This window comes from Callospermophilus lateralis, chromosome 14 (assembly GCF_048772815.1).
Source record: "Callospermophilus lateralis isolate mCalLat2 chromosome 14, mCalLat2.hap1, whole genome shotgun sequence".
NCBI classification, from domain to species: Eukaryota; Metazoa; Chordata; class Mammalia; order Rodentia; family Sciuridae; genus Callospermophilus; species Callospermophilus lateralis.
The window spans coordinates 36526562-36550356 of record NC_135318.1 but is presented as its reverse complement, the minus strand read 5'-3'; the positions used below and the strand labels follow the sequence as shown (position 1 = coordinate 36550356).

The 23795-nt window shown below is 45.2% G+C and overlaps 1 protein-coding gene across 1 annotated transcript in view; it reads right to left on the bottom strand.

The window, feature by feature from the left end:
* Epas1 (endothelial PAS domain protein 1) overlaps window positions 1–15526 on the bottom strand; it is an 83449-nt gene extending 67923 nt beyond the window's left edge. Inside the window, exon 1 of the mRNA XM_076833473.2 lies at window positions 14947–15526. Within this exon, the coding sequence (XP_076689588.1) occupies window positions 14947–14972 (26 nt within the window). The 5' untranslated portion in view covers window positions 14973–15526. The remainder of the gene's footprint in view (window positions 1–14946) is intronic.
* Window positions 15527–23795: the final 8269 nt, after the last annotated feature.

Sequence of the window (23795 nt, the reverse complement as noted above, 5' to 3'; positions counted from 1 at the left end):
AAAGGATTTAGATGTGAAGGGAGTGTTTGCCAGGGAAAGGCAGAAATGGGGCTGTGGTCCTAGGACCCCCACCCTCTCTGCCTGTGTGGAGGGGCAGCAAAGGTGTCTGAACACACAGAGCCTGCTACGTAAGGGCGGCACCCACCCTATCACTGCCCAGCCCAGCAACTGCTATTGTGGTAAGAACACACAGTGGCATTTCCTGGGGACTCTGTTGTGTTTTCCCAGATGCCACTAACACACAATGACCCCTGTTCCTCTGGTGTAAACACTGCCAAGCAACATAAACAATAACATCAGCATGACGGAAAAATAAGGTACCATGGGTCCTGCAGAGAGTCTGGGGTTGAGTGTCTGTCCACACAGACGTGACCAGCCTCTGGCCTGGTGATCCCATTTTTGTGCCTCAGTGGTTTAATCTATATGACAAAAACGACAACTGTTTTAATCTGTATTGAGAACTTTGGGGAAAAGGTAAGCCCTGAACAACGTAAGAAATGACAATGTTGAGGGCTGGGGTTGTGGCTCAGTGATAGAGTGCTTGCCTCGCATGTGTGAGGCACTGGGTTCGATCCTCAGCACCACATAAAAATAAATAAAGATACTGTGTGTTAGTCCATAACTAAATAAATATTAAAAAAATAAATGATAATGTTGAGACAAAGTTCCAGCCACCCTAGATAGGTGGGCACTGCCCTTGCGCCGAGGGTGGGAGGTGAGAAGGCGGGCAGGTCCTGCCTTCAGAGAGCTTGCAAATGGGGTGGGAAGGCGGATAACAAGCAAACAAATACATCCCAACACACGAAAAGTGTTGGTTCAAAAAGAAAAAGAACAGGATGGAGATTAACTGAGAGAGGTCAGGAAAGACTTCCCTCAGGAGGTGGTATTTAAGCAGAGGCAAGTCAGCTGGCCTGCCTCAGGGGTGGGGCTGAAGAGGAGCAAGCTAAGACGTGTGGGTATGGGACCTATTACAGTTGATGGGTCCAACGCCAGAGCCGAGTGACCTGCCAGGTCTCACGGTCAGTGTGCAGCAGAGCCAGGCTTCTGTTCCCAAAGCCTTGTTCCCACTTCTAGTAACGCCAGGAGGCCAAGGTATCTTCCAGGGGTCCATGTTCACCTCTGTTCCTAGGCCTTCTAATAGGTCATCTGAGCTCTTATAGACCTAGGTCAAGTCATTTCCTCTCTTTGTTAGCCCACAATTAGGTCTTGCTCATAAGATGCGAAGCCACAAGTAGGCCCCTGGCATTTATAGTGCTGATATAGCCCTAGAGGTTAGAGATCTGGTGTGTTACACTGAAGGCATCTTTTTGTTCGTATGTTTGTTTAGGAATCATTCTTGACAGGATCACAGCTGGACTGCACCCTCTCCCTCTCCATGGGGGTGAGGTGGAGGGACAGGCCAGGCAGGGAATGTGGTATATCTGAGGTTGGACCTTTTATCAGGAATCCAGGAAGTTCCCTTGGTCCCTTAGTATTATCAGATTTCATCGTTCTCAGGGTATGGGCAAACACATCACTCAAACCCTCAAATTGTGATTGGCAGGAGCCCATGGCCCTCAAAAGCCTTAACAGAGGGACATTTGGCTGCTTGTGAACCAGAGTCTTCTTTTAGAGTCTCCCAAGTCTCCCTCCCTTCTAAATGCAGTCAGATCACTTCCAGAAGGTAATAATGTGCCTAATGATTATATTGCTCTGCCATTAACAAGGATGCCTTGATGGTCTGCACTTTATACTTTTCAAAGGTCTTTCCATTTAGATAATGGTTGCAAAAGTGAGTTTTAAAATGTGTGTTTTATTTTATATTGAAACTCTAGCTGGTTTCAATCTCATGATAGAAATTTGAGAAAGCACCAAGTATGTGTGACCACCCCCTGCCCCATTTCGGGAATGGAAAACATGTGAAGAAGTTAAATCTCCCTTTCTAGGTTACACAAGTCAGGGAAATATCTAGAACAGTCTTCCAGATGCCTAGAGACTTTTGAGAGCTCCCTTGAACCTCATAGGAAGGTAGCTTTGCCAGGGACACAAAACAAGAGAAGGTGGCCCAGAGGCATGTATAACCTCTATGGCAAGACAAAGGCTAAGAAACTCAGAACCCTTGTGGTCATCCTGACACTAATTTTGGAAGCAAAGGAATTCAGGTTTGTTACTCCTCCAAATAAATATAGGCTCTGAAGATCTAACCCAAAGAAAATTAAGATGCACAGGTGGCCCAGAATCATAAGGTGTTTGTTGATCTAGAAATGGAAAATGGTCTTAGCTGTGCTCAAGAAAGACATGGCTCAGGACAGAAGGACCAGTGATTCCAGTCACTTGAACTCCTTTCCACCTGGGTTCTCTGGTCCCCAGGATCTCCTAATGCCTTGAACTGGCTGCTGGAATTAGGTACACACCTTGCTTCGGATATGCCCAGGTCCCAGCATCTCACTGACCAGGGTGGGAAAGTTCAGCAGAAGCAAAATTCAAACTTTTCAAAAGGACTTTTTACTTTGGGAAAGAAAGTGAACACAAAGGGACAGACATGGAACTGTCCTCAGGCTTCCCTGATGGCCAGTCACAGAGAGCTTGATTAAGACACCTTCCTTCTCTCTTCCTAATGCCTAAATGGAGCTATGGGAGGGAAGATTCCAGATTCACATTTGTAGCTATTCCCAGATTTGAAAAACACCGCTCTCTGACCTGGGGGCTTTTAAAAAAACCTCCCAGAGGCTGCTTCCTAGGGCATGCCCAAATGGCCCAAATGGTCCCATGGTCTTGGCTAGGCTGATCTGTGCTCTGATGCTCAGCACCTACAGTCCCTTTTTGGTTCTGAGGTTCTGGATGAGGAAGCCTCCTTCTCACCTAGCTCTAGGGGGCCTTCTCTGGGCTCAGTCCTGATGCTCACAGAACAGACTGCTGAGTGAACCATGGACACAGGCCAACCCTACCTGGGCTGGGAATTAGTTTCCCTGTTCTAAACCATTTATTGATCACCAAGGGGTAGAAAAAAGAACAAAAGGAATGGGAAGTGAGACATTCGGTTGTCATTGTGATGTGAGATTTCAAGCCAAGAGCCTTCAGGATTTATTGCCTCCCTGGAAGTACCATTGGACAGGGTAAGCTAACGTGACTTGGATGAGACTCGCTGGCCTCTGTTGTCCCTGGAGTGGGATCCTGTCCAGTGGTTTGGGATCTCTGGCCAAGGCCTGGCCCATAAGTATTTAGCTATGACCTTAAATGCTTCTAAATTCCTCCAGGGGAAAGGTTACACCTGCTGGGGGAAGGGAAAAAAGCCCAGCTGCCCCACCCAGGTGACTCCAGAAAGACGATTCCTCCTTTTTTTTTTTTTTTAATTATTCTGGAAGCTTCTTCCCAAGAAGAGCAGAGCTTAGGCTTAGGGGATGGTGTGGCTGCATAACAGGAAAGGAGAAGGTCAAGGAACAGCTTGGCCATGGCCCTCTGTACTGGATGTGTGATAAACAGTTATTGGGAGAAATTGACAAAAGGGATGATCGGGTTTGGATTTAACTGCGCAATTCCCTTTAAATGGTGTGGTCCTGAAGGGATGTCCTAGTTTTCTATAATGAGAAAGGACAAGAAGGGAGAGAATGAAAGTCCTCATCAAAGTATCAAGGAGAGGACAAAGAAACATGAAGTTGAGGGTCACTGGAATTTTAGGGTCCAGCAAGCTGTTTCTATACAGCTTACTCTGCACCCCAGGAGGTGAAATGTGGGGTTTATTACCCTGAGGGCTGGTTTAGGCCAAGGGTACTTTCACAGATGACTGACTTCCTACAGTCTATGGAGGTCAATATTATGAAGGACAACTGTGAGCTCCTCCAACAACCCCTGGGTTCTCACACTAGTACCAGGCTCATGGTTAGAGAGATACTGGTGGTGCCCTGAGCAGCTACTAATGTTCCAAAAGAGGGAAGCACAGCTCCTTATGTACTAAGGCAGCCTAAGATTTCTATTAAGTATAACTTGGGAGTCTTGTCTCTAAATTCCCAGCACCAGCCCAGGCCTCCTCCCTCCTTCCCTCCCCCCCCCCATCTAGTAATAGAGCTTCGGATTCAGTTCTGGAAGGAGGTGCTCACCAGCGCTGGCCTGTGCACTCTGCTTACTCCTGTCTCATCATTTTTATCCTACTGTCCACCCACACTGAAATGCCCTACAACCATCCGCCTATCCAAATTCTACCGAATCTTCAAGATCTAGACCTTAATGCTCCTCTGTTAAACCTTCCTCTATCTATGCCAGTCACTCCTTTTTCTAACTATTCACAGCACACAAGATCTATTTACAAGATCTCCCCAAATCCCTAACACAGAATTACTCAGTCTATAAATAACTACTGAACACCTCAAATGTGGACAGAACAGAGGTCTGTTCTGGGTGCTATGGGAAGAAAGAACAGAAAAAGATGACTGGGTCCCAGCTGGTCAAGGGCTTACCAGCTCACTATTCATCAGAGACAGACACACATACTCAAAAGCAAGTCGTAAAAGCACTGTACAAATAATAAAATACAAACAGAAGGCCAAATTAACAAAAGGGTAACCAATGCACATCTAATCAGAGAAGTTTCCCCAGGGAAGATGCTCTTTGAGAGCTGCTGCCCCTTGCACAACTTTCTCACCTGGAAATTTTTTAACTTTGAGATTAAGCTGGAGTATATTGTTTGGCTGGTGTTTGCCTTAGTGTATGGAGCAATCTTGTTTGTTTCCCACAGTACTGGGGAGGGAACCCAGGGCTTCACACATGCGAGGCAAGCACTCTACCACTGAGCCACAACCCCAGCCCTACAAGGCATTCTTGATGTGAAGCATTTGCATAATACTGGCATGAGGCCTGAATTTGATATAATATCTTGTTTTCCTGTGGTCCCTCCAATTTTTTTCTTTTTCAGTGAAGGGTTTTTCATATCTACATGGAGAAAGCAGAGCCCAAGAGGAAAGCTTTCCAAATAGCTCAAGATAGCCCAAGGGACATCAACAAAGTAATCGCATGATTTTTTTTTTTTTTAACTGAACATGATTTCAGAGCCAGGAAAACAAAAACCCAAGGTATTCTAGGGCACATCAGAAAAGTTACACATCCCTGCTCTTTAGCAAGCAACTTGCAATCTTCTTGGAAAGGCAAGAACAAATAAAATGTCATTAGATAACAAGGAAATACAATCAGGCTCTTTGGCAAATATAACCAGGAGCTAGTAAGGAATGGAAGGGGAAGTGCCAGTGTGAGAATTACTACAGAATTCCATGTCAATTGGGAACTTGGGCTTACACTGGGAAGGCAAGAGCTGTTTGGGTAGGAAGAGTAGCATCCAGGTGTGGATAAGTGTGAGGGAGCAGGCAGGAACGAGTACCATGACACTTCTTTGGGGCAGAGAGAGGAGGCTTGTGTCTCTGAACTCAAGTAGTACCCTGGATGATTGTGAGGGGAGTGAAAGAGCTGGGGTAGGCTACTTGTTGCCAGTGAAGTTACCCCCCATTGCCATGCAGGCTGCCCTTGGAAAGAAAATTGGGCCATGGCCCCATGTTTTCATTCAGGCCCCAAGTATGTAGCTGATCTTAGAGATCATTCAGAGAAATGCCCAAGGTCACAGAAGAAACCCCCTTCCCACATTAAAGATTATGCTTCCAGGACAGAGCAACCCTGCAGAAGTGACCTAAAATATGGGCAGCATTGGCACTGTGCCAGTATTGTGTGAGAGGCCAGGAAAGCTATGTTGGCAGTCAGAGTGCTTCCCAGTTAGTCACAGAGCAGGCCAACGCATGGGGCACGAATTTCCATGGAACACCATAAGACTCCAGAGTAGCAGACCACCCAGTTGACCAGGAGGATCTCCCTAGCTTCCTGACCATGTCCAAAAACCTCACCAAATGGGAGGGGCATGACAGCTGAGCCAAGGCAAGCAGAGAGATGGCAAGAAAGCCAAAAAGAGAAGCCGAAAAGGGCCTTGCTCCCATGCTTCACCCACCCCTCAGTCCCCCGAATAGAATCAATGACCAACTCCTACTGCATGGTGATATGGTTACATTTATAGAAGCTCCCCTGTCACCAGTGAAATGTGACCTTCATACTTTCCTTATCTGAATATCTGGGTAAACACCTGTTGTGCAAGCATACAAATAAGGTTCTAAAGGTGAAATGTGGTGTGTCTGGTAACACCACACTGCTCCAAACCCAGCACCAGAAAGCCTTTTGGCTCTGTACCGGCCTTTTCTCTCCCTTCACCCTGGGCACCAAAATTAGCTCCATCGACCTCAGCCAGTGCTGGAGTGAATGCTGCCATTCTAAAATAGTATCTGAGAACTCTTGGACACATAGAAGAGAAATATAAAGGTACAGTGGTTTACAGAAACTTACTGAGCAAGCAATTTCACTGGCTGCTTTTTAAACTCCATATACAGAAAATGAGCATTCTCAGGATTTATTCTGGAATCTTTATAAAGTAAATGATATTGTTCTAGATTCCTGAATCCCCCACATGGCATATTTTATATGCCCTGATTTAATCTATTAAGCATAATCGTTTTCATTCAGAAACATACTGTAGTAGTCATATGCTCATAAAATACTGTAGAGGTCATTTGTTCATAAAAGAGGTTTATCTAATGGCCCAGGCTTCAATCCCAAATTTTACTTCACTAACTTGTACAGTCCTATTATTTCTAGAGGACTCTTTAAAAATATCATTTGTGCCATTTCCCCATAGTCAGAATTGAGTTTTTAAAAACTGGTTTTGATATTCAGGATTCTCAAAGAGCCACTCACAGGCATAATTTTCTCTTGTTTCCACGTGAAATTCATAAACAAAGTAACTGATTTTTTTCTGTGTGCTTAAAGCATTCTTTCCTGCAACTGTGTATGACGTATTTTTCCAGAACAATCTTTCTCAATACTCCAAAGTGCTTCAGCAACAGGAAGTCGTAAAGGTAGGAAGGAGGCCTGTAAATATTTGCTGTAATTACTCATTAGTAATGAGAAGAGTTAGCGTTGCAGTTTGAGTCACTCCTTTGTGCTCTTGGCTTGTTACCTTGAAGCTGGAGCCTAAGGTGGTACATAGGCTGAGATTCACCAAGGAAACCTGAGCCCACTCCTACGTTCTGCTTTAGAGAGTGTGGTCTGCTTTATTCTGCAACTCCAGCTCTCAAATGCAAGATGAGTATAATGTATTATCCTTTTTGTTTTTCTCCCTGTCACCCTATCCAAAGGGAATTAGGGCAAAGTGGTGACAGTATGAAAAGTTTGTTTTACACAAAGTGGTGACAAAAAAGTTTGTTTTATCAGGAGTAGAGTATTTCTGTTTGTTAGTAGTAATCAAACATCAGGAGACAGACACCATCTAGATAGACACACAGCATAGTGATTTAAATGATAATTTAAAAAATACTAAAATTGATATATTTTAAAGGATTTGTAAAAGACTTCTAAACTTTTTCACATTGAGCCCTTATTTCCTCTTACTCATAGCAAACTAAGAGTTTCACATAGAGACCAAAACCAGGGTACCTCAAACTAAAAATGAGATCAAAAGAGGCAACCAAAGTTGTCTAGACATTGGTTAACTTCTAAGAATGCCTCTGGCTGTACCCTCAACTTTCGGGGGCAGCCAACAGGGTAGCGGGGGTTAACCTCCAACATCACAGTCACGAGTGCTGCTTTATGGATCAATTTTTGCCCCCGTGTGCTTGATTACAAAGCCTAACCAAGTAAAATCACTAATTTGCTATGATTCCTAGCACTTGTCGCTTAGATTTGATATATATTTTTTTTAATTAGAAGGAGCTATGAAAAGGGAAGTAACAGGAAGTCATGGGATTATATAAGAAGAATTCTAACAATTCACTTTTATGACTCTGTGGAATTAAGAAAATGCAAGATAAGTACATGGCAAATAAATGTAATTTTTAATGTGTTCACTTTCCTTATTGGAAAACCATCCTTTATGAAATATCTGCTTCCTGGAATCGTTATCTGGCATAGAAATTATGCATAACTGTAAAACTGAAGAGTCTTTCCAAGTCAAGGTGGGAAACTGTGTCCCCTAGGAACATGTGAAGTTCTGGTGGTGATGGCCTATAACACGAGTTTTGCTGATGTACTAGGAACCTCTGGAAACAGCCTAAAGCAATCATGCAAACCAGTATTTCTTGAGAGGTTAGAGAAAAGGCCACTTAGAAGTAGATAACATTCTGGTCCATTCTGTACCTGTCTCTTTGGCTCTAGAGATCTCAAAGGGGCTCAACACTCTTCTAGACTTTGTGCTTTAAATCAATTCTGTGTCTTCCAACAGCAGGACTGGAAACTGGCACCAACATACAAGTCTGCAGATGCCATCAGAGGTACATATTCATGGAGAGCCACCACACACACTAAAACACAGTTGCTGATATGGCTGGCTTCTCCCTCTGGTGTGATATGCATCAATGCAATTATGGTTTACAACACTGGGAACTCTCCAAAATCTCTCTAGATCCACAGTGCAAAGACCAGTGGTGCAACAGCTATGAAAGCTTAGTGCTTTCCAGTGAAAGGCTTCTATAGAAACGCACCATACGATTGCAATAATCATAGCTATTCTTTATCCCCCATCCATTCTTTCCTTCCTGTGCTTACAATTTCGAGAGATCAAAAGAACTAGAGGAAGTCCTGTGCATCTTGATTTTAGATGGTTCTTCAGAAGCCACAGAGGAAGAGCCTCTAACAGGTCCTCCTGCACAATGAAGTCTGAAGGCTGGGTAGTTATTGAAGTCTTGCCACCAGCCAAGGGTGGGAGGTGAAGAGCTTTGAACTTCCAGGAGCAGTGAAGAACCACCTCCTGTTAGAGTTGAGGAAAATCTATCAAAAATAAGAAATTCCAGGAGTTTCAAGTCTACCCTTTACATCTTCCATCCCTGCCTGTGTGTGAGGTTTAATACAAGGGATGAGTCACAAAAGAAAAAAATCATTATAATAATTATAAACACAACAACAAAATCAGTTATCATTTATAGAGTGCTTACCACATGCAGACATGACATTAAATGCTTTATGGGTCTCAGGCAAGGTGAGGAGGCATGGAACACTGGTGGGGTAGAATATGAATTCCACCCACTGCCCAGGTTGAATCTCAGCTGTGCCCATGCTACCCATGACCTTGGGCAGTAACCTTGCTATACTTGAGCTTTCCCATCAGTGAAGTGGGAATAATAACAGGGCTTATCTCACAGGGTTGTTATGAGGATTAAGAGAGTTAATCCACATAGAGTTCTCAGGACAGCGCTGGCACAAATGACTGCCTATTCAGCTTTTGTTTTGTCCTTCTGCATATATACTTCCAATTAAGGGCACCTATGTTCTTAGGGCATAGAGGATCTCCAAATAATTGTTTGAGAATAATGGAAAAGCTGAGAATAATGATCTTCGCAGACACTTTAAGAAGCATTAACAAAATGAATTATACCAGAATTAACCCCATGCAGGGCATTCAGCTCCCTTCCTTCTGTTACTGAGGGCAGATACACAGGTGCACAGACAGACCAGCCAGGTGCAGGTAAGGTTAAGCTGCACCACAAAATCTTTATTAGATGCACACATCAATTTCCTGCCCACCCCACCCCCACAACAGGGAGAGACAATGTCGGAGAAATGTAGGAGCCATCTGGGACCCAAACAGAAAGATCCTGAAACATTAAGACAGTTACCAAATTAGGCATCCAAGGGTAGGGGCTTGCCTTTTTCAAATCATGCAACTTTTGAAAGGCTATTAAGTGCTGAACAGACCTCCTTACATACATAACAACCTGCACACAATTTCAGAGATTCACAGACCACCCTGTTTACAAAGCCAGGTTTAAAAAAACCCTTCTCCCTTTATGGCCTTTCTAGAATCATAGCTGTCTCCACTATTACCCTCAGTAGAATCAGAAACCTCTGTCCCTACTACTCATGCAGACCCCTACTAGATGCCTCCTTCCATGTCCCTCACCTAAAAACAGCTGTGTGTAAAGTACTGAAAACGGCCAATTTTGGGAGATTTTTAGTGTATGCCATAAAAGTTCATGATAGAGGATAATACTCTTGAACACTCCATGTTTTTTTTTTTTAATCCCATACCAATTTCTCCCATTGGGCCTTCCCTGAGAGCCAGTCTTTATATTCACCTCTCCTGTGTGAGTCCAGAGGCATTGAACCAACTCACCCACTCAGAACACACACAGTACTCTTAAATAATTGTGTGTGTGTGTGTGTGTGTGTGTGTGCGCGCGTTTATTACCTGAAATGCTAACCAGTCAAAATGTTTGATCCCTACAGAAAATTTACATGAAACCTGCCAGCTACTTAAGTTTTCAGTTTTTTTTTTAGCTTTATTGAGGTAAAATCAAAGTACAATAAAACACACATATTTGAAGTATGCAATTTGATCAGTTTTGACATGTTTTGACACATATGAAACCAAACAATCAATATTAAAAGGATTTTTCATTACTTTTTTAAAATTTGAAATTGGGAATATTGTGTTTTATGCATGATTTATTACATTAGAAATCAATCACCTTAAGATATATAGAACCCCACCCCCACATCTCAACTACTTTAAAATGGAAGTTTTCTTAAGTATTCCTTTTTCCCTCCAATCAGACTGAGCAACTTGAAGGCAAGGACCAAATCTCCGATTTCTTTCTTGTCTTCAGTATTCTATCCACATTAGAAGGAGGTGTTCAACACAGTTTATTATTATATTAATTTATAAATCTTGGTGTGAGTATCATCATGAGAAGAGGCAAAATGGAACGTCAGGTGAGGGTAGGGTTAACAGGTTCTGGGGATCCCATGAGCAAACATTCCCAACTGTATAATACCAATATCTTCAACCTGTTATGCTCTGCCAGCGATGGCTGATACTAAAAGCAAAAGAGAAGATTTATTAAGCTAAAATGAAAAGGGAAACCATCATGTTGGTATAAGACAGAACTGGGGAAAACATAGAAAAGCAACTAATGGATACAACAGATTTCCTGAAAAGTGGAAAAGACAAAATTCTGAGATAATTAATGACTGCAAGTATTTTCAAATGTATTAGGCTAAGTCCTGGAGCATTAAGAATTATCTAACTGGTTTCTTCTATCTCTAAACACTTTACACAATAGATTCCTAGAAAGTTGAAAATCACCTACACACACACACACACACACACACACACACACACACGCACACATGCATACATGGAGAGATAGAGAGATTAAGATTTTAAGCAAAGTAGACAGTTTTAATCTCATGGTTTTCACTTATAGTGAAAATGCTGTCTTCACAGAAGAAGCAAGCAGTCTAGCAGCTGTGGGAATGTTCTGTACTTTTCAAAGCAATCTGCTCCACTGAGAGCCATCCTTGCATTGGTTTTGTTTAGTAAGTTCTACCTATATAAATCATTTTTTTTCTAACGGAAATAAAAGGAGAACACTAAAATAATGAATCTATACTTCCCAAAGTTTACAGATACTGAGACTAGCACCAACTCTACTTCCTTATTTTTTTCCCAAACAAGCGAGTACTGCTACAGCAGCCTAAAGAGTCTTAATTATCTAGAAAAGTGACTCTACAACTTTGAGTGGCTTGGGGAGTATGGTGTGGGGTGCACTAATCCTTTGGAAATCATTCTTACTCTAGAGGCATTACAAGGCTGGGGGTACTCTTGTGAACAATAGAAAAAATAAAAACTAATTGAAGATAATGAGCCAAGATTCTGTTCTTATCAGTTAATTTGCTCTGTGACCAGAGAAGTCATTTTAACCCTCTGGGCCTTACCCAGAAAGAGAAGTATTTGGCTAGCTTGTTTTCACAATCCTTTATAAAATAATCCTAAAGTCCCCATCAGTGACACTGGAAAAACAAAAACAAAAACTGAAACTACAGCAATCTATTGGACATGATGAAAATTGTATAAATTAAAATTTAAATATCTGAACTGATCATGTGTTACATCATTTCTGTGCCATCTCTTGCATTTCTGGTAATGCAATGAAAACTGATATCAAATGTTGAAGAAATCTTTATTTAAAAAATAAGCTTCAATTGAGAAAAACTGTCCAGCAGTATTTTTCCTTCAAAGTTGGAAAAAAAAAAAAAAAACGGACTTTGATTTTATTTTATTAAGGGAACAACTAAGTCCAGCTGGCATGGGAAGGGAGAACATTTGGAAAGTTCTGGTCCAGGTGACTTCTATTCCCCTTCCATCTTTGCCCTCATCCTAAGTAGTAGAAGCATTACTGAAAGGTGCTCAGACTCCAGTTTGGCTTTGGGACAGGACTTTGATCCCTGAATATCCAAGGATCTCATTGACATTCACCAGAATCACCCTTCAATCCCCAAGCTCAGGAACTTCCACATTTAGCTAGTATCAGGAACCCTGCTAGTTAAGGAGACTGCCCCCACCAAAACCCTAAATAAATCACTTTAGTACCTTCTCTCAAGGCCTGCCTGCCAGCCAACATTTAAAAGCAAAGTCTGTGTTATTACGTATTAACATATTTATCCACATATGACCATTCTGCCCACTTCTTGACAGGCTATTCTTAGAAAAAAAAAAGTTGCAAAAGTGCTTCTGGCCTTATATTTTCAGGAAGACATGTCTCTTGAACCAAAAGAAACACAAATCTTTTCAACAATTGATAGGCAGAATTATCTGTGGGGAGCTCCCAGGGTGTCATGCCACCTGTGTAAGGCACTCAGGAAAGCTTCCAACAGCTGCTTACATGACAACATCAACATTCGATGTATTATTGGTTCACATCTTTTAATTACATCTTGGTCCACCAAGAAGCCTGCAACCAGCAAACAGAGCCAAACGCCAAAAGTAAATCAGTCTCAAAATGATTAGTCCAACAGAAACTGGACAGTTACTCAGAGTTCTGTGAATGGGGAGGGACACTCTGTGTGTCCTGCCATTCTTCTGCACAAAAATCCAGGCCGGTCTCAGAGGGCAAGCACAGTGGCACTGCCACCCGGGGGGGGGGGGGGGCACTGCCACAACACATGCAGTGGCCTCATAGGGGGTTCGAAGGCAGTCCCCGCAGTAGTTCTTAAAGCTGCCACTCTCGCCAACAATTTGGAGTCTCAGTAACACAACTTTCTTTTGGCTCCGGCTCAGGCTCCCTCCATCTCTCCATCAGCTCAAAACAAGGAGGCGCTGCAGTCGGGCGTGTCGCAATCATTTCCCCCCTGCTCCCAAGTTTCTAGCGAAGATTGATATACATAATAACACAGGACCCGGCGCGCGCGGGAGAAGCTGACACTTCACACATTTGTCAAGATTACCATCAGGCCCCACCCCGTGATTGCGACATTGGCCGATAGGCATCACAGTAGTAAAATGTACTGTAAGTTCCCTCGCCGATTCCGGAACCCAGAGTGCTCCCGAGGGGCGGTCTATAACTTCGTTGTTTGACCCAACGATTACTAGTATTGGTTTTATGGCTAACTTTACAAAAAAGCGTTGGAATCCTAAGAGTCTTTTCCCTTGCTTAGCTGCCCTCAAGACGCAGGGACCTCAGAGCTGTTCCCAGGGCCCGGCGGACGCTAGGGCAGTGTGTCAAGGGCTCCTTCACCGGCCTTGGGCCTGGGGGCGCGACTTTTAAGGGGCAACGAGAGTTGGCCTGAGCTGCTTCTCACACAGCTCTGAAAGGCTGGTGAGGTGACGCTGGAAGGGGGCTCGGCCAGAATGGCGAGCGGAGCTCAATCCCCTCCCCTAGCGATCTGGGATGAAGGGCCCGGGCGCCCAGCCAGGACGGGTGCGATCCGCTCTGGTTTATCAAATCCTTATCGGCGCCCCGAGGTGGGAGCCGCCGCTTTCGACCCGGCTCCCAAAGTGGCATCGGAAAAGGGCAAATCCGCTCCAGCACAGAGCCCTCCGAGCCACTCAGGCTCTCCCCTCATGGGTCGGTCCACCGGGTCCCGCACCACCCCCGGGTCACTACCTGGTCTTCTGCGGCTTCACCTGCAGCCCAGCCCTGTCAAGCGCGGGGATGGGAAGCTCTAGCCCACTGGGACAGCGCGGTGGAGAGAGGAGTTAAGGGGCCAGGCGGCAGCCACGTACATTTGCGGGAGGTAAGGCGGTACCCACATCTGAGCCGCGAAGCAGTGCACTCCAACCCTCTCTCGGAGAAGGCCGGCCCCGAGGGACCCAGTGCTGACCGAAGGATGTGGGAGGGCAGCGAGAGTTGAACCCAGTCGCCTCTCACCCAGTGCCGAGAAAGATTGGAGAGGACAGGCGGGCTGCTGGTGGCTGCCCTTCTCTGTCCTCTTGGGAGTCAGACTCCCAGTGTCGCCATTCCCTCCCTGCACTTTAAGACACCTGCCCCCGCAGGGCAATCCAGGTCACTACGCATTCTCCTGCGGAATCAAGATGCGGGCTGAAAGAAAAAGGGCTTTACAAGTTTCAGTGGCGTCTGGAGCCTGGGACCTCGGCCCTCTCCGCTGGGGCACGTCCCTTCGTCTCACTCCGCCTTCCACCCCTTCCTTACTAATTTGGGGCTCATCGCAGGCATAGGAGAGCATTTGGAAGGACCTGGGGTCTGGAGGTAGAGAGGCGTGGCTGCTGCCCCTACTTGTGAGACTGGAGAAAATCGAAGGCATCAACCCAGAAACATTTCAACCAGCTGGCCGCGATAGTTTGGTGTCCCGAGAGAGACCGGAGATTTGGAAGGCGCCGCGGGAGCACCCTCGACCTCAGGGTCATCTCCCTAGGTCTCTGGGTCTCATTGCACGCACGGATTCGCGATTCCTTCAAACCACAAAACTGCAATACTAAAACTCAGGTTCCCAAGCCCGACACCTGCTCTCTAGCTCAAAACCCTCCAAGCCGATCCTCTGGCCCGAAGACTTTCTGCACGCCTCTCCCAACCGCTCCCGGTAGCGCCAGCCTCGCCGCAGTTCGGCCATTACCTCTGACCAGCTTCCTTGCCGAATCTGACGCCCGCTTACCTTTTCTTCTCCTTGTCAGCTGTCATCGTGGCTATGGCTCTTGGATACGTCGAACACCTGGGCTTCCCGGTCGGTGGGGGCTGCAAACGCTGGCTTCCCTGTGGCCCTCGTCTGCTCCCTGAGACCCGGGCGGGTATGAAAGGTCCTTGGTGCTCGCAGGTCCAAGCGTCCCGCACAGTCAGGTGGAAGTTTGCGGGCGTCTGGCTAAGTGCGGGGGAGGGGTGGAGAGAGGTGACAGGGAGGAACCTGCACAAGGAGGCGGAGTCGGCCAAAGGAGTGGGAGGAGGTTGTCAGAGGCGAAAAGAGAGCGGCGAGAAGAGACTCAAAGTTCCTTTTCTCCTTGGACAGGAGTCACTTTTCTGAGTTTAAAAAAGAAGAAGAAGAAGAAAAAGAAAAGAAAGTGGCTCGGGTGGCGGGAGTTGGTAGGAGTCCGGGACCAGGCGGGCGCGGCTACTGAGATGACCATACAGTCTCAGGACACTGCCGAGGATTGTACGGCCGCCTCAGGAGAGTTGGGGCGGAGCGCGGCGGACGCCGGAGCTGTGCAGCTGGCCGCTCCCGAATGCCGGGCTCCCGCAGCTGCCAGCCCACTTTAAAAACTCGGGTGGCCCGCGCGGGGGAGGGTGCGAGGGGCGCGAGCGCAGGGGGCGGGCGCGCGCTAGCAGGCTCCGCCCGCGCCGGCCGCGCGCCCAGGCTTCCCACTGCGTCTGGGCCAATGGGGAGGCGCGGCCGCAGCCTCTGCCCTGACCCCGGCCCGCCTCCTGCCCCCGCGCTCCGCTTGGCCTCGGCCCGCCGGTGCCGCGGCTCGCTCCGCGGTTCTGCGAGTTGTTTTTGAGGTTCCCCCGATGGCGGGTAACCCCCTGGGCACTTCTCTCCCAGGAGGCACAGTTTGTGAGGGGCCAAGTGGTGGCAATGAGTTCCTCGGAAGTGCTGCGACGGCGGGAGTGTGCCATGGTGCCTATGTCCTCGCCACCCGCGCAGTGCCCTTGGGACGAGAAGTGGACCTCGGGCGTTGGAAGATCCCGCGCGCAACTGGACCTCGCAGCGCCCCTCCACCGCGCTGCGCTCCCGCGTCCCTTGTCCCGCTGTGTCGCTCCTCGGCCGGGTGGGAATAATTTTGAGGACCCCTGCCGCATCGCTTTTTGACTGGGCGATGCACACGTTTTTGGTGGAACGCAACTAACTTTGCCTTCTGAGAGGAAAGGCAGGGAAATAGATCCGAGAGAAACCGTGCGATGAAATGGAAGTAGGGTTTGCACCCACCCAATACTTCCTCCGGGTCGTTTGCGGGATTGTGCTGGGTGGTTTGGCTGTGGCGGGGATGCAGAGAACAAGGCCTTAGAGCTATCTGCCCTGCGGCGCTCTTCCCTCAATATCCCTCCCATCTCGGCGCAAACTCCGATGAGTTCAGAATTGGTTCTCCAGTGTAACCTTGGAGTGAGAGCTGCATCTCCTCAAGTCACTGGGTCTCAGACCTGCGCTCTAGTTATTCAAGGTTCAAGAAGTCTTGAGATGGTGAAAGCTACTGTTTTGGGAAATCGTGGATCCAAGGGCTCGCCGGGATTTTCCACCTGCGCTTTGAATGCTGCCTGGGATCTGTTCTGTGCGCAGGCTCTGCACTTAGATTCTTCCCATTCCCCACCTATTTTGTGTGATCCAGCAGAGAAACCTCAGGAAGGATCAGGGGAGGTCCTTAATTTATGAAGCCTGCAGAAGGGCCCAAGAGACTCACAGTTGTGAGTTTAAGAGAAAGTGAGGGCCCAAGAACTGGTACGCTCTGGGGCAGAACCCTTGCTGTTCCTCCCCCTTTAGCCTCTGGCAACATTTTATTTTAGAATCAGATGCAGAAACGATTTGGGGAAAATAGGTTTGTTTCAGAAGGTACCCCCTCCCACCCCCTGTGCACCTTCCACACAGGAAGAGAGGCAAGAATCCTTTCAGGAGCCTTCAAAATGATTCAGAAAGTAGAATGGGGTGGGGGACAACAGATAGTTTGGAAACCGGATATATTTTCTCATTTTCCTAGAGCTGCTGAACATGAATATAGACCTAGAAGTTAAAAAAAAAAAAAAAAAAAAAAAAAAAAAAAACATGCCTAACAGTGAATTCAAAGATTGCACATTTTCTAGGAAGCTGGTGAGTGAATTCCTTCAGAGCTTCTCCAGCCTGCCAATCCTAGTAGTCACATTTATTTATCTTAATGAGAATTTCAAGTTGGTTAGACATATTTCTAATAGTCTATAAACTTTCTTACTTCACTTGGGTTCGGAGCAGCAGGGGGAAAAACAGAAACTTCCAGGTCATTCTCCACTGGAGCCACTGAGTCCTGTGTTTGGCAGGTCACAAAACAACACCTCCATCCCGTAGAGAACATTTCAGTAAAGTAGAGGTTATGAAATGAGCTTTTGTAATTTTTTTTTTTTTTTTAGAGGAAAAGTAGGATTAGAGGTCTGCTTAGCATATGTGAGGCTCAGGTTCAATCCTCAGCACAAAAACAAACAAAACGAAAACCAGAAGAAAGAAGAAAAGTAAAGGGTCACTCAAAAGCAGACCAGCCATATTAACATAGCTCCTTCCTCATGTTCAGCCTGTGAAATTGGGATTTTGCCCTGTAAGTGAAAGGTTCCCAAACAAGGATAAACAACAGGATTTTTTTTTTTTTTTTTTTTTGGAAATCCCAGTGAATAGCTTTGAATGTCTGGGATTTTGGCAGTGTCTGAGAGATTCACCAAAAGTCCTAGATAATAAAGTCCCCAAAGGATTGGATCCATCCTTGATTAGAGTAGAGCTGAATGGTCCAATGATCTCTCAAGATTTCTTCCAGGATTCATTTCAACAACCCTTACAAGAAGAAGCTGAGAGTGTGAACCAGATACAGACTTCTTTAATTTTTAGAGTCCATGAATAACTAAATGAGAAAACTTTCAAAGATGATAGGAGAGGGGACCTGGAGTCCCAGATTTAGAGGGGTATCTCTAGAGACACTGATATTAGGGCTACAGAGGGCAGCAAAGGGCACCCATAAGCAAAGCTTAAAAGGGACCAAATTGCCCATCTCCCAGCAAATCCTCCCCACCTGTCTTAACAATTCCTTACTGCACTGCTCTGGGACAAAAGCTGTGACACCAAGGGAATTAACTGAAACTACTTGTTTTAACAAGGGGGCAAGAATGGGTCTTTAGTTCTCTCTCTTGTAAAGTATTCCATTAGAAGGATAAGCTAGAGAAAGGAGTTAACTTACAAACAAGAGCAGGCACTTAGGATGCAACACTCAGGTGGAAGAAAGATGGCGTCAGTAGTCCTTATCAAAGAAACATTGTGATCCAGGATGAGGTTGGAGATCAGGTTGGAATGGGTGTGATTTATCAGAAGAGGTCTTGGCATGCTGAGATATTTCATTAGTATTTGACAACTTTCAATACATTGTCACAGTGGGATCAAGAATAGGCAAGAGAGGCCCTTAGAATTCAAAATTGAAGGAGGCACTCTCAGGGTCGTGCAAGTTCACTTGTCCCTGTCTGATGCATACTTTGTCTTGTGTATTATCCATATGACCCTCATCTGGCCACTTAGTTGATTTGGCTTTAGGGAGAGTAGAGATGGAAGGAAAGACCATCTGGCAGAGGCCACAGCTCCTCCTATATTGAAAAGCCTTTTCTGAGCCACTTCTTTCCTCACCTTGCATGTTACTCTATCCAAATGAAACTAACCCTTTTATAATTTTACAAAATCTGATCTCACACTCTATGTCCCTGAACTCCAGGACCAGAAAACCATACTCCCTGTGTATGGCCAAAGTCATGAGGTCATTTCACACATAGAAGCTACATCTACTATTAAACATTGTCACTTTGGGTCCCACAAATCCAGAATTTGTCATCTTTCACAAGGAGTTCTGTGACTTTATTGACAAGAGGCCAAACTTTTTTTCTACTGGAATGTGCAAGTATTCATTGATAAGGATTCAGTTATAATTAACCCTGGCTTCTCCATCCCTCACACCTAGATTATCAATAGCTTAGAGAATAATGTTTTCCATTGCTAGGTCTAAGGACGAGGTTTTGCCAATGAAAGATCTTAGGTGTTTATAAGAGAGTGCTAGGGGGTTCCCTTTCCTCCATGAGAACACAGTGCAGTTGAACACACTGCAATTCCCAGATTGAGAATTCAAATTTACTCACTTTTTAAGTAAGCTTCTGATATCAACAGGCATTTTAAAGTGGTAATGATTCCTTTGTCTTCCACAAATCACATTTAAATTGGCAAATATACATATAACTCATGTACTTTAAAATTATTTTAAATATGAAAATTAAGAGCAAAATCAGAGTCTAAACAATAGGTGTGGCAAATTTGGTGGGGGAGGGAGTAAATGGAGGAAGTGAAAATTCCAGAGTCCCAGTTTTGTCCACCTCTAGGACCCAGAGAAATTTCGCTTGAACGGACCAGGCTGCCCAGCTGATGGGTGTGACTTCTGAGGTGATAAAATATCACCCATGTGAGAGGAATGACTGATGGAAAGGACATGCTAGCCCCACCTTAGAAGAAGGCATGCACAGAAAAGAGGGTGCTCTGTCACTAAAAATAATGACATTGGCCTCCAGGCTCTGCCCTAAAGCTTGGATAACTAAGATTGGCTCAGAGAGAGGGTCAGAGATATTTATCCCAACCAGTGGAGTGATGTTGGTGTATTGCAAGGTATTATAAGGGAACTCTTGTGCCTCAGTTTCCATTGAATTCCCACAATAATAGGTGCCAACTTATTATTGCACCCCTTCCAAAATGGTTTTGCATGCATTCTCTACCCACTGTCCACCTTAAGAGAGGGCATGGAATGATATATAGAAGGACTAGCAATTGGTTAACATGACCCGTCCCCATTCCTAGAATGGATGGGAGCTTCTTACTCCTCTCTCCTGGGGCTCATAGGAGACTATGCAGAAAGTCTGAAGCCTGACCCTGGAGTTTGAGAGATGCAGGAGACCACCATGGCTAAAAGCCTGGCTGAAGTGGCCTATGGCAGCTGAGTGGAGGGCTGCATCTGGAAGTTAACTTCCAGGCGCCTCAGTCATGGCAATAGGGCCTGTGGCAGGTTGGATTCCCCAGAATCTGACCCTGAAGGGCAAGATTAGCATGTGGGAAGTTTTTTAGGTTGTGCTTTTGCATTAGCAGCTGGAGGAGATGGGGAGGAAGCAAGATTGGGCAGGGGAGAAAAGGAATTTCCAGGCAGCCTCAACAAGGTCTTCATCCAACCCACAGGAAAACCCAAAGCTGGAATGGCCTTTCAAATTTGTCCCTGGGTGGAGTGAAGGGTTTTTGTTTGTCTGTTTGTTTGTTTTTCCTGCCCCTACATTGATTGGTGTTAACTGACTTGGGGGAAGGGTATGACCTTGGTAGCATCTGGGGGAATGTTGTCCTTCATTCCTGAGGGGATATATGAGCAGTACTCTCAGAGTCCAGTATGATGCATGACATGCAGGGGCCAGATGTGGTCCCTGGGGTTTTCAGGAGGATTCTGTCCATGTGAATGTCTTCAAGGAGAGCCCAGCAGAAAAATATCGAGGTACCACTGGAAGCGCAAGTTGAGAGGGGTTCGTAAGGGCAGAAGAAGAGACCCTTCTGGAGGAGTCTGCAAAGATCTCACAAAGATACCAAAGAGGAAAGCACCTGCTACAGCCAGAGAAAACTGAAGAGAAAGTATACCTATACCAAGAAAGGACTGGGGGCTGGGGTGGGGGAAGAGGAGGAAGGAAAAGAAAGACATTTCCTATCCATTATTTTCCCTCCCTCCCACCCCAGGGGACTCAGGCAGACTAATAGTGGGCAGGGATACAGTTGCAAGATGGGGAGATATTGTGGCAACCTTGATGCCTAGGAAGGCAGTTGGCATACAATGAGCACTCAACAAATCATAAACAAATAACGTGCACAATATTTGCTCCTTTACAATTTCCAGTGACTGTGTAAGGGCCTTTTATATCTGTATCATTCTGGGGACTGAAATTGGTCCTTTGGAGGTGTCGGACTTGGAGGGGAGAAATACAAGGGAATATCTAAAGCATATGTGGATATGCCCTCAAATGTACTTGCACCCACAGTTGCCACAGTCCGGCTGAAGCAAAATAACTGGGGGGTGGCGAACAACTTGTGTAGATTGATACAGCAGGAGTAGGAGCGGTTTATTGTAGGACAGGAGTGGTATTTATACATTTTACACAGCTTATCTAATTAGCATAAAATAGATACAGCAGTCAACCAATAAGGAATCTCCACACTTAATGGCTCGCTTTTGTTACTTCACAAACCACTCCCTCTGGCATTTTGCCAGGCACCATGCAGACTTGTTTACCGACTTTAACATTTCTCTGTCAAAATACCAGGTGCCATCCTGACTTGTTTATAGACCTTAACACACAGTCACAACTCACAGCTGCTCCAGTGCCAAGCAAGAAAGAGGTTCCCAGGCAAACCTCATTATAACTTTGCATTTCTCTTGAATGCACACCTGTCTTGGCCCTTTGAAGAAAATCAGGGATGCAATATTTTGAATGTGCTTGTAAATACTTAAGATTTTAAACTTAAGGGTTTTCCCTTGGTTTCCTCAAAGGATTGAAGTCTGTAGCATATGAATCCTGGGGTGGCAAGTTTAGCTATGCCCATTGTGCTCAGTGATTACCCCAGGTCTGGGGATGCAGCTCAGTGGTAGAGTGCTTGCCTACTATGTACAAGGCCCTGGTAGAAGGAAGATGAGACAGACATATTTTAAAAGTTTTAGACAATGGGTCTTGGCATGCTCTATCTTAATTGTTAATTTTATATCATAGCAGATTAACTCCTCTAAACTTAGGCTAAATTTTAAAATGAGTTCTCATCAAATGGTAAATTATGGAGGAGAGATCCCTTTTGGCCTAAAAGCATGATAGTGGCAAAGCTCTAAGTAGATGACTCCAAGACAGAGCCCATAGTTCATCACATATTAGAGTATTACAGAGGGAAGCTCAGATGCCAAGTTTTTAAAGAAAACTTCAGGCCATAATTACAAGCTAGAAAAAAAAACCATAGAAAATTCCAAACTAAATTTACCTGTTAAGAGTAGACAGCTCATTTAAAAAGTAATAAAATGTTAGTGTTGACACAATGCACCTTCCAAATTCCCCTTCCAATTCCTTTGCACTTGGGCTTCATTCCCTTTGCTTGCATTAAAATCTTTAATTCATCCCATGCATTTATTCTTCTATTCTTCAGCATTTATTGAGTATTCAGCCCACACACATCAATGTGGTTAAAACCCAGCTTAGAAAAGTAAGTGATAACATAGCCCTGCTCTCTGAAGCTCACAGCCTGCTATTGTCTCTCCAATAGAGACAGACTTCTAAACAAGTACAATACTTTACCTCAGAAGTTCAAGCCCTATTTTTCTGGGATCTTAGGATGGGAAATCACTCTGCCTGGGAACAGGAGAGAGAGGGAAGAGACATTAGGGAAGGCTTCTAGAAAAGGTGACATTCTAGCTGGATCTTGAAGGGTGTCATCCTTCAAGGAGTTTTCTAATCAGAAAGGGAAGAAGAGTAGAAACTGAGTCTTCTCTTTTAGGTCTCAAAGCCATGGGCAGTCCATACAGAAACAACTCAAACCTTTCTCAGAGTTGTTATTATTGTCCATCTTAGATTTTCAGCTCTTACTGGTTTGTACAGTGCTTAGAACACCTGAGCCAGCAGCATGTCCTAAGGATGATGGTCACACCTGTGTCAGACACAAATGGGATATGACCCTCATCTTTTTTTTTTTTTTTTTGTCCTGACATTTCAGTTTTCCTACCTCGAGTTTGTTGCCAATAATTAAGTGGCTGTCACGGCAGTAATGTCACCAAAGTGCAACAATGAACATTCTCTGCAAACTCTAGCAGAATCTGCTGAATGGAATAAGGATGCCCTTGACCTGTGCAGCCCTTGGCTTAGCTTACCAGGAACCTTCTTCAGGTCCTTTGCAAGAAAGTTTTATCTTTCTATTTTAGTACATTTTAAAAAAAAAGAAAGTTAAACTTTTCTTTCCACTAAAGTTTTTCACAGTAGGCATTAGTATCAGAGTAAAATTCCTGTGAGTTCCAGAATCCCCTAGAGCAGACTCCCCTCTAAGTAAAGAGCCAATGATTGCCATCTTGAAGATGGAGGGGATAGTGGTTGGTATATGTGTCCCTGGATAGATAGGTAGGTGGCTGTGTGGCCATGGTATCTTGGGGATGTTAAATAGGGTCAAAGGCAAATCAAACTATTTTCCACAGTCCAACTTGGGATTATTTGTAGACATGTGCAGCAGGGGAAAGGTCCCCAGAACTGCCCAGAATGGACCTCAGTGGGGAGTCCACTAAATTTCTCACCCTGGGCCATCCCCTCTACCTCCATTCTCTTTCTCTTCTCTACCCTTCCTTTCATTTTCCACATTCCCTGCTCCAAGTGAATATCTTTTTATCTTCCTCCAGAAGTTTCCAATTAATTTAAAGGTTTCAATGACCAACTAGACTTTTCACAACCATGGTAATCAGAGATAAGAAGACCATTTCCACTGCTGTCTTTGTGCGAGAGCCAGAATTCGTGGGGCTCCTTCCTAAGGGCCCAGCTGGACTCTTGAGAACTAAAGGAAAAGACATGCTGGGCATTATGTCCAATCCAGCTTCATGCCCTGTAGTCACTCAGGCCAGGAGCAAAACACTGAGCACTGGGCCAGGCCTTGGAGTGGCACTGGGCTGGACGTGGGGGTGGGGAATGCTAGAGAATGTGGCAGAGGAGGTGCCAGGCAAAAAGATCTCTCTTCCCATTCGTTCTTAAATAATTTTTTTCTCAAAAATTAAA